Here is an 11676-nt window from a genome sequence, read left to right as displayed (position 1 = left end):
AGCATCAGTGCAATTGTTTTTGGTGTGGAGGTCATTTGCACTAGGGTCCTGGTCGTTGCAGTGTGTGTTGATGAGGTATGAGTGTGTTACAGTTAAGTAAATCAGCTCTCATTTGCTCTTTGTGGATAGCCTAGGAATAAGATTCAGATTTAAATTGCATTCTTTTCCAAAGAAACCTGGGAGTGCACGCCACTAGCATTTACTCCCTGCGTTTCCGATGGCTGTGATTTTATTATTACTTATTGTTTCCTTTACCTAAATACTAATAAGTTCCTCGCTATATCCTGACCTTTAAGAGTCTTTTTCAACTAGAAAGTTTACTTCCAAGGTAAACCTGATGTGTGTTCATTTACTTAACAAATATTTACCTACACCCAACATGCTTCTCTCACTCAGAGCGAAATGAAAATTATTTATATAGTAAAAAGTTATTAGTTTAAGTCCTGTTAATTTGCAATGTATTAGTATCTGGATAAAAGCCAAACTGAAGTTGACTGTCACCCTGGATGTGCAAATAAAAATACATAAGACAGTAAATACTACAAGAATGGTCCAATAAGGTAGCAGAACATAGTTTAGGGTACTATAAATGCACCCATATATATGAAAAATGTATGTAAATATATGCAAACTATATGCATATATGTGCAAACATTGATTTAATAATTATAAATTACTTTTCTTTCAAGCAATACTTTTTTCTGTATTTAAGACAGGGTCTATAGGGTCTCACTACATAGATCAGACTCGTAGTGATTCTCCTGTTTTCAGCCTCCTAACTGCTGGGACTACAGGCGCACCATCATACCCAGTCTCAAAAACCATCTCAATGCGCCCCGTGGGCAGGGCCGGTGCCACAGCTGGGGAATGGACATTGGATGCTGTGCTCTCCCTAAACAGGCACTTTAGTCCACTGAGCTATCAGGCTGGCCCTTCAAGCAATACTTTTGAATGTCAGACTTTGTGTTCCCTGACAAAAACACAATTGCATTCAAATTTTTCTTGACTCATGATTCATTCAGTGAGCCCCTTATATAAATCTTCAGTAATACTAGAAGATTTCATTCATTGTCAGCTGTCGCTGACCAAGAATAGCCTTTATAATCTTTTTTTTTTTTTCGGAACTAGGGATTGAACTCAGGCCCTTGCGCTTGCCAGAGAAGCGCTTATTCTACTGAACCATCTCCCCAGCCCCAGCCTTTATAATCTTATAATGTCAAGTCATGAAAACGACCTATCTAAAAGGCTGACGTGCAAAAGAGTTAGGGAGTTCTGAGGGAGCCGGTGATATCTCTCAAGAAAGACAGAGTTGCATGGATGTTATAGTCTAAATTAGAATGAAGTGTCTCTGCCCGTCACTAATTCACCTCTGGTGAATAATGGAAATGTTGATACCTGCATTTCCCCACCAGTGAGGATGGGAGTAATAATGCTCAAGAGGTCTACCTGGATTATCATGCATAAACTAAACTTGCCCGTGCTTGATGTAGGACAGACCCTTGTATAGACGAACTTGCTTTCCATTCTCTCATCTTGCCTCCTCTTTATTTTTTTTTTTCAGACAACAGAACAGTCACCCAAAATGATAACATGAGCTGTGGGTGTCTCTCTGATAACACAAATGTCTACTCTAATTGCAGGCTACATCCAGGCATGCAGAGGGCTTATGATTGCCGCTGTCAGTTTGGGCTTTTTCGGTGCCATATTTGCGCTCTTTGGAATGAAGTGTACCAAAGTTGGAGGCTCAGATAAATCCAAAGCTAAAATCGCTTGTTTGGCTGGAATAGTATTCATCCTGTCAGGTAAATCATAACTTTCTTCCAAACAAGGTGCTTTTTGATATTGATGAAGTAATACCAACCGTAGTGCTTTCCCTTTCATACCCTTTAGGGCTGTGCTCAATGACCGGCTGCTCCCTGTACGCAAACAAAATCACAACAGAATTCTTTGATCCTCTCTTTATGGAGCAAAAGTAAGTGCTGTTTTCAGTCCTCGGTGTACATTTCTAGCTCACAGAAACTTAGACACGTTAATGATCTGGATTCAGAATCATGAAATTCCTACGTGGCTGTTGGACAGTGAAACATACTAGTAATTGCTGACTGGTGGCGTATTTCAAGTTTATGTGCCCCGTTGACAAAAGAGACGTTTAGTTACTTGAGCTTTGCATCATCTTTAGCACAAGGTACAGTATTCGGAGCATAAGCTTTATCCATAGTACATCGTAAAATTGAAGTGTAGGGCAGAGAAATTGAAAGAGGGGTGTGAGATGGAAAAGAGGGCCAACGGGAGAACAGACTTCTGAGCTTGCTGGAATGTTATTCGCCCCAAATGATATGCGCCCCTAGGCAAATATTTCTCTCTGGGCCTTGTAAATTTGCTCTTCTGTAACAAACTCCTTCTTGCCAACCTTTATAAAGAATGACAAGCTTCACAGATTTTAAAAAGTGTTGTGAGCCTGGAACTGATTCCCAAACGTGACTGCTCCGTTGTAGATGAGTGTTTTAGCATTAACAGTTGGGTTTCTTGGCTTGTTTGTTGCTTTTATGCTGTGGGTTGTTGCGTTTTATAGGTTTCCTGGGCTTATTTCACTGCATTGGGAAAACTCCATAGACACCAAATCAGAAATAACCACATATCAAATCTTTTCTCTCACTGTTCACATACTCTGTAGAAGTCACGGGTGTAAGCCTATGTATTACTATCAGCCAGGCTGGCAATTCTTGTAGACTTCAGATCAAGTGTTAATTTTTTTAAAAAAGCAAATTACTGAAATAACTGTTGCTTTTCGAGGTGCAAACTGCGAGGTGCAAACTGCGAGGTGTAATGAAAATAGTAACACAGGTTGCACCCCTAACATATCCGAGTAGGGCATTATAAATATTAGATTATTATATTTTATCACACCCCTATTGGTAAGTTCTTTCGGGGCTATCTTACCTGAATTTGAGAAAAGAGATCAAGTAATATAGTTAAGAGAATTTGGATTAAACCAGTTAGCTAACTGAACCATGATTTCAATCAGGTGGTTGAACTCTAAAATGTGTGATTTATAATCTTCTACTGCATCATAATTTTTGTCAGGATGCTGCATATGCTTTTTACCAGGAAGTTTCTTTTGTTCATTTTAAAGATTTTCATTCAGAAGCTTTATGCAAAACAAAAATGCCTGTCTTAGACCCTAGTATCAATTTTACCTTCCAGCCTATGTTAGAAAACTTGTGTCCTGATTTGTAAATTTTCTCCCAACTTACTTTTTATAATGAGATATACATGGCACCAAACATTGAAATGAAAACCAAATCTGTACTCTGGAGATCAGAAGTGTTTTAATGATATTTAATTGAAACGGGATCTGTATTTTTATCTTAAGGTTTGATATCAGAAATGTACCTCAAAATCCTAATTTTTATGGTTTATTTAATGTATTATTATTTTATTTTTATTTTTATTTATTTTTTGGTGGAACCAGGGATTAAATTCAGGCCCTGGCACTTGCCAGGCAAGCGCTTATTCTACTGAGCCATCTCCCCGGCCCCGGTTTATTTTAATATATTGTTAACTTTCCTAGATTATCTTTTTGACGTCACTGTTTTTGTTTTCCTGACAATTACCAAGGATGTCTTCGTCTGCATCTTAAATGTGATTGGAACCCTTAATCAAAAGGTCAAATCTTGGGGCTGGGGAGATAACACAGTGGAATAAGTGCTTGCCTCACAAGCCCAGGGTCCTGAGTTCGACCCCTGGTACCACCAAAAAAAAAGAAAAAAGAAAAAGAACAAAAAGGTCAAAGCTCATTCCTGAATGTTGCCTGTGCTTGTGAGATTCAGTTCAGGGCTGGAGGCATTTCTTAGTCTCCTAGCATCTCTATAGAACACAGTTCAGTAATGTTGTAAAGCACTTTCCTAATAATCCTTTAGTGCTTTTTGTTTTGTTTTGCAATTATTTAAAATAACATGAACCATTTGCCAGTTTATCTTATGTAATTAAAAGTACAAGGAGTAGGGTTATGAAAAACAACCCTGCTAGCGGAGTGTGGCAGTTCATAACTGCAATCCCAGCAAGTTGGGAGACTGAGGCAGGAGAGTTGAAGTTTGTGCCTAGCCTGGACCATTTAGCAATTGAGCAAGATCTTATCTCAAAATTAAAAAATAAAAAGAGCTTGGAATATAGCTGAGTGTGAAAGCCCTGGTGTCAATCTCCTATACTGCCCCCCCCAAAAAAAATCCAGCATTGCTAGCCAACTGGTATTTATAAATACTTCACATTGATGTATTATAGAAAATATAGGCTATAAACAAACATGCATATTGATCATGGAACTTTCTCTTGTTGCATGTTATTCCCCGAGCATCTATCACAAAGAAAAGCCCTCAGTGATCTAAATAAATTCCAATTAGATCAAAGAATCATCAGGCACTGAGAATTGTAAATTTGATCAGATTCTCATTACAGTAAAAACGACACATGAAGGAATGACAGGGATTCAGAGACCTCAAATAAACAAAATGTGCTTTTTTAAAAACCACCAAACTGTCATGACTTCCTCTGGTTTTCTGTTATTTTCTCCTAGGGAAGAGGATAATTCACAGCTTCAGTAGTCAGTAAGCTACGCGTTGCCTATGGAGAGAATGGACTGGTTTCATACTTAGTAAGAGCCATCATGATTATTGCAAGGTTTCCATGTGGCCTCTTCTAGGAGACAGTGCTGTCTTGGGCGGCCTTTGCTAGAACTGCACCATGGGTGCTTCTGATTTCATCTGCCCATGCATTTAGGAGGATTGTGTGCAGGAGTCAAAGTTTGAGGCTGGGCCAACCTGAGTGAGCTAAGGTTTGGAGGATGCAGCTGTAGGGAAGGCCCTATTGCTTAGGTGTCCTGCTCAACTGGCAAGAGAATTAAGTAGTTCCTTGAGACCAGAAAGCATCCCTTTCATTTCTGTTGTCTTTGCATGTACAGTGACTAGGAGTGAAATTGTACTGTAGACGAGGGCCCTTTGTGATTACAAGCAAGCCTTCTGTCAAGGCACATGCGCTCTCCTCTTGTCATTGTGTTCATACTTTAGTTGTTCAAAACATAAGCCACCAGCAAATGCCACCTCCTGCTGGAGCCCTGGAAGGTGTGACTGTAGGTCGAACCCATGTTCCTGGGTTCTTGGTCCAGACACTGAGACATACTCCAGGCTGAATGGCAGCCTGAAATTCTAACCTGTGCTAGGAAGCATTTCAGGCCTCAAAGCAAGGTTTTGGTGCTGGTTTGCTGCTCTTGATTTTCCCAGGGCTTCTCTGTGTAGGTGTGGAGGATGTCACTGTGGGAAGCCCACCGGGGCTGCCTAAGTACACCTCAGCTTATTAATAAAGTTCATACTGTGCTCATGAATGCAGTAGAGCTCTGTTGGTGAAAGATGTGAGTGGCTTCTGATGGCAAGTAGGGGGGGTCACATCCTGGTGCTGAATTGCCTGTTAAGAATCCTAAGACTCTCCCTTTCCCACCACAGAGCTGGTGGGAAAGATTTTTCTTCCAATACTTTTGACAGAATTGTGCTCTTCACCCAAGTTCTGCCTTCTTGCATTTGTGGTTATGTTCATGACTCCAGTATGTGGAGCCTTAAAAACTATTTCTCCACTCTTGCCTTTAGCTCCTTTTTATTAAAACAAAATCAACCAAATTTAAAAAGGCTCCCTTCCCCGCAGCTATGGCAATAGGTAGTGTGTGGTGTGACTCACCGTACCAGGGCGAGTGCTTCATTCCTGTCATTGCCTTGTTGCCCCAAAGCCCTAGCTTCCTGGACATCTTGCTTTGTTTTCTTAAGCTGCTCCAAGAAACTTCTTCAAGTTAAGCAAAGTTATGGCATTTAAGCAAGTCCCTATTCAAGGAAAACAACCTCGTGATCTTGATCTTAGATTTGTTCTCTTTCTGTATATGAGATTTAGCATTAATGTTTTGGCTTAGATGGTCTCATGTTTGGGTCTTATCCTCCAAACTTTTGTTTTTATTATCTTCAAAACCATGGTACCCTCTTCATTCCAGGCATATTTGATTTCTACTTCAGGATTGGAGCTTTTGTGAGGTAAAATCTTTTCATGGTGGTGGTTGTTCCTTTGCTAGAAATAAATGACTGGTGCAGCTTAGTGGTACAGAGTAGGCTTATGCTGGACAAAGGTGCAGTTCAGCCCCCAGCACTAAAAATTAAAAGATGAAGAAAAACTAAAAAGCTGCTTGCTTTGAGATAAACTATCTCATTCCTATTGTCAAGTTAAATGAACAATAAACAATTCAAGAAGTAGAATACAGATTTTCCTGGGTGAGGCTGGAAAGAACATCAGTCTCACAGGAGAACTTGCCAAGATATTTAACTTCACTCTTCTGTCCTTATTGTACTTTATTACATTATGTCTATTCATTTAAGATTGCTTAGGGGGTTATTTGAAGAATGAGCTAATGCTGCTAAAGAGCTCATAGATTCTTAGAGAGGAGATTCCACATAGTGGCAAGCATTAAGAGCAAATTAGATTCAACTGTTAAATATTAAGGTGTTAATGCCGTGAAGGTATTTGTTTGGAAGCCACATAGGCTATTTCTGATTTATTTCTGGCCTTAAAAATCTGCTTGGATACCAAGTGAATGGAAACTCTATTTTGTTTTTATGGAGTAGTGCAGGGAGTAATTATTTCACTCAGGGTGTCCTACTTTCTGTAGTTCAGCTCCTAACTGTCACATCCTGGCTTATTTCTAGTCATTTCTCAGGACTTGCCTTTCCAGGGAGATGCCTCACCTGGGGGTCCCTTTGTGTCTTGTGACCCATCATAGTCCTCTGGGTAGTGAGCATCTGCTTGTTCATTAGCCAGTTTCCTGACCAGCTGGGGAGCATCCCACAGGAGTCTGCCTGTTAATTGTGGAGTCTTTGGGGTGAAGCTGAGTATCAGCCTCACGGATGACCCTACCATATTTAACTTCACTCTTCCATCCTCATTATAACTTATTATCTTAGTCTGGACATTTATAGCAAGAACTGTAAAATGGTAGTGATGTGGAACTGTGTGTGGATGGAGTGGAGACAATGTGGTTGTTGCTGTTGTTGAGACAGGGTATCCCTGTGCAGTTCAGGAAGGCTTTAAACTCACTAGAGAAGTCAAGGTTGGCTTCACTGGGATTATGGGAAAGCACCACCAGTGTGCTTGGGAAGATAACGGGTAAAGAAGTTGAAGGGCCAGCCAAATAGCCCAGCGGATTAAAGAGCCTGCAAGCAGGCGCAGGGGTAGGGAGTTTGATTCCTGGGCCTACCATGCCGGCCCTGCCCCCCGGGGCACACTGAGACAGCAAGTGAGACTGGGCGTGGTGTCACGCACCTATAATCCCAGCACTTGGGAGGCTGTAAACAGGCAGATAACTATGAGTCTGATCTAGTAGTGAGACCCTGTACATCCTGTATACCCATCCCTAAAAATACAAAAAAAAAAAAAAAAAAAAAAAAAAAAAAAGAATTAGTTGTTTGGGGCCGGGGAGATGGCTCAGCAGGATAAGCACTTCCATGGCAAGTGCAAGGGCCTGAGTTCAATCCCCAGTTCTGCCAAAAAAAAGGAAAAGAAATTGGGAGCGGAGGCAGAATAGCATATTGTTTAATCATCAGGACCCTGGATCTATGAAGTAAACCCTTGTTCTGCCATTTATTAGCTATGCAGCCTTGAAGAAGTTCCTTGCCCTTTTCTTGCCCTATGTCCCCTATCTGTGGAATGAGGATAAGAAGTTGTTATAATTAGATGAGATAGTACATTTCAGCTTTTTAGAACCATATCTATAAATGTGCAAAATATTGTTAACTCTTATTTTGAAGGGTACCAAGACCCAATAGTCTATAAAGGTAATAGTACATTACTTTATACAGTTAACTCAGGGGTCTGCCCCTTAGCTCAGTTCTTTAAGTGGCTGCTTCAACAAAGCAGTCAGGCTCAGGTTGCTGTGGTTCGATACCCAGAACTCAAGCCAGCCAAACCTGCCCTGAAGGCATTTGGAGAAAAAAAAAATCCTTCTACAGTTAACTCAGATTAGGCATAAAGAAATACATGTTAGAGGGCTGGCAAGATAGCTCAGCAGACTTAGGGCCTGCTTAGGCAGGTGCAGGGACCACGGTTTGATCCCCTGCACCACATGCCCCACCAGCCCCATCCCTGGGAGTGCTGAGCCGGGCCACCGAGACCCAGGGTGGTGGTGCACATCTGTAACCCCAGTGGTGGGGAGGCTGAAACAGCAGGACCACTATGAGTCTGAGCTGCGTAGTGAAGTCCTATAGCAAATACATTAAAAGAAAATACATGTGGGAATGATAGAAACCTTATTTTACAACACCCAGGTCTCAAGGAAGAAGCAAGACTTTTAAGGTCCTAATGTGGAATCGTTGGGAGGGGGAAGTCCTGTGTAATTTTGTCTGTTTAATCTTTGGTCATCTCTAATGCGTAACAACCACAAGTGTCAACTAGACAGATATGTTTGAGATTTCAAGAGAACTCACCCTACAGAAGTCTTTACCAACACCTCGTTCAACTCTAGAATGTTTTCAGATAGGCTGTAGAGGATTCTGAACAAGATGTAAGACACACTTTAAATTGACCCCAGCATTTTTGCAGCAAGTCTGGCTGACAACTTTAGGACAAAGAGATGTACACATCCATGTTCACACAGATTCTTGACTCCCTTATTAGCTGTGCAGCTTGAAAGTGAAAAGACAAAAGAGGGCTGAGGAGTGACGTGTACAGGTGGGGTGGAATGAACTGGACAGACCAGGAGCATCCAACTGGGAGTTTTAGGAAAGTTATTCATCATTGGCTGTCACGATGGCCATCTAAAAAGGAAGTCCTGGACTCCAGTCAGCCCTGCTCTTGTGCTGTCTTCATAAAATCACATACATAAAAGACACAGAGGGGCCGGGGAGATGGCTCAGTAGAATAAGCGCTTCCCTGGCAAGTGCAAGGGCTTGAGTTCAATCCCTGGTTCTACAAAAAAAAAAAAAAAAAAAAAAAGACACAGAGCCCTTTCAAGCCACAGACACATGTCATTTGACCTCTTAAACTATCTCAAGACTTAAGAGTGAGCAGGCTTCAGATCTACCCAGCCTTCTCCTTTGCACAACAAAAGGAACAAACTAGGCAGAACATTTCTACATGGAGAACGTTATTGCAGGGTGCTGACTTCAAAATCATGTTGTTTTTCTGTACTTTCTTCCCTTTGAAGGTCAGGCTGTCTTCCTTCTACAACTATGCTTTATTGTGCAGTAACACCCTAAGAAAGCCAGAGACTTTCATAAAATATTGAACTTTACTAAAATAGGCTACCAGTGCCAGGTACCATGTGTGGCTAGGTTTCTGGTTATCAGTAGTGGTCAGTGGAAGAACAAAGGTGACAAATCATAAGCCACAGGACCATGCTTCATTAATTCAAACCATCTTGAAACTTTCTGAAAGGATTCAGAAACTATGAATTTGGCTTCTAGTAACAACTGGCTTGCTTATTATTTTCAGAGATTTTACTTCTCATTCAGGCTCTATTCCAAGGAAAATATTTCCATTTCACTTCCACGGTGAACTCTGTCCAACATGTAATGTGTGGAATTCATTTAGAGTCGACTTGAGACCTTTTGTCCAGCCTGTATTTTTTAACAATTTCGTGAGATGGCTTTTGCAACTGGTTGTTTTCTCTTTGAGATGCTTTTTTTTCACTCTGTTGAATGGACAAAAAAATCACAGACTTACTCAATAATGATTTCAGTTCGTACCGCTCAGTGTGTCTTCTGGGAAACACTGAAGTTTGTAAAAGGCAGGGCTGAGAGACACACAATAGAATCTTCACTCCAATTTGTTTCCAAGGCACGTCTCCTTTGTCTCTACTTGGAAGTCTTCCTTCACTTTTTTTGCTAAGACGCTGATTTCAACACCTCGAAAAGATTACCCACATTTCAGGTGATGTTACAGGTCTTTGGGCCCCAATATCCTCTTGGCCCTGAGCCAGCTTTCTCCCTCACAGCCTGGCTTCTGTTGCGCTGTCTTCTTCCTTATCTGAAAGATGGTCAGTCGACTCCCACAGACAGGTGTCCATCGCCAGGGTGAGAATGGACCTTGGTTTAGAGATGAAAACATTGTTTTTGGAGTATCTTGGTAGACAGGACCCATTAAGAGCTGTGGGTCTGGCTTTAATACATTTGCGTCAATGAATGTAACTTTGGTAAACCAGTAATGGGAAAAAGACTTACTTCTAAAACATAAATTAACAACTTAACATTCCTGGAAAAAAAAATAATAAAGCAGGAACATTTAAGGTGGTAAATGTGCTCTTGACTACCAGTTGAAGTTCTCCCTTCTGCTGGGCTGTGTCTGAGACACTGAGCCATCGCCTGCAGCTGTCACTCCATGCTGCGAAGGTCAGGACTGTGGCACACCTGGCCATCTCGATTTACACAGCTCACACTGCCACTTGTAGCTTAGTCAGGTAGCATCCACAGCAATCCTAAGGGCAGACACCGAGGCACACTCCTGTTCTTGTACCTGAATTCCTTGTACCCAAATTCCCATTGTGGCTTGATTTGCCACCCCAGGGTGTGTGTTGGGGTGGTGGTGGTAACCCCAGGAATGACAGGCCAGATCCCATGCTAACCATGTGTTCAGAGAAGACAACAGAGAAACAAAACAACTCTGTTCTCACAAATCTTATATTTTAACAGGGCAAGCCAGACGTTAAGCAAATAATTATAGTAAGCTCTGGTGAAACCTAACAATAGAAGCCAAAGAGTAGGTCTGTTCCAACAAACATGACCCTGGTTCTCCCAGATACGTAAAAATGTGGTTCAAGTAAATGTACAAGGGAACAGCTGACCAGGCCAGAACTGTATGTGTGTCAGGATGATTTTATGTGCGTTGCCACATTTAATTGTCATTCTAATTCTGAGAGATTAGCGTCGATATCTTCATTTTATAAGTGAGGAAATCGAAGCCCCGCTGTGCTGTCCCGCATTTCAGCTAAGTAAAGACATGGCAGAACCCGGATTTAAAACCCGGAACTGTGATCCCAAGCCTGAGCTCTTGCTTGTTGCTTTGTGTTCTTGTTATGTACACCTTAGCCTAGTAAAATGCTTTATTAGTATTTTTTAAATCTAATCAGTGTGATCTATACTTAGTTCTCATTTCACAAAGAGGACTTTCCCTGGCTCATTAAGCGCTAAGTGCCTCCAAGCTCTGGGCTGTGGAATTCTTTCTGAGTGCCCTGGGGCTGTCTTGTCACCCAGCACAAAAAAGAGGTGAGGGGAGGCATTAAAACCAGGACAGCTGGCTCTGAAGAGGACAGAGGAGCCCCTCCAAAAACGAAACAAAAACTCTTGTAATACATGACAGCGCCTCAGCTTTTCAGGTTCTCCAGAGAAGTCACATGACCCTGAAGAAGCTCTTGGGGCGTGGGGCCAGGACTTTTCAAACTTACTGCCTTCCTCATTTTAATCAACATGGCAGTAGCCAAAATAAATATTCCAGTTACCTTAACACAATTGAATATGATTTTTTAAATGTTTAAAATCTTTAAAAGCCCACTCGTCAACATGACCATTTCAAAACTGAACTCCCCCGGTAACCCAGTCTTTTATTTATTTATTTTTTTTTTTAAATTTTTTTATTGGGGGCCGGGGAGATGGCTCAGTG

The 11676-nt window shown here is 41.4% G+C and overlaps 1 protein-coding gene across 1 annotated transcript in view; it reads left to right on the top strand.

The window, feature by feature from the left end:
- The window catches only part of Cldn10 (claudin 10), a 24534-nt gene that overhangs the window by 8561 nt on the left and 4297 nt on the right, over positions 1-11676 (top strand). Inside the window, exons 2-3 of the mRNA XM_004626247.3 lie at positions 1641-1802; positions 1891-1972. Of these exons, the coding sequence (XP_004626304.1) occupies positions 1641-1802; positions 1891-1972 (244 nt within the window). The remainder of the gene's footprint in view (positions 1-1640; positions 1803-1890; positions 1973-11676) is intronic.

The sequence above is a fragment of the Octodon degus genome, unplaced genomic scaffold (assembly GCF_000260255.1).
Source record: "Octodon degus isolate 3935 unplaced genomic scaffold, OctDeg1.0 scaffold00013, whole genome shotgun sequence".
NCBI lineage: Eukaryota > Metazoa > Chordata > Mammalia > Rodentia > Octodontidae > Octodon > Octodon degus.
The sequence above is the reverse complement of the archived record's forward strand: the minus strand, read 5'-3'. Positions and strand labels throughout refer to the sequence as shown.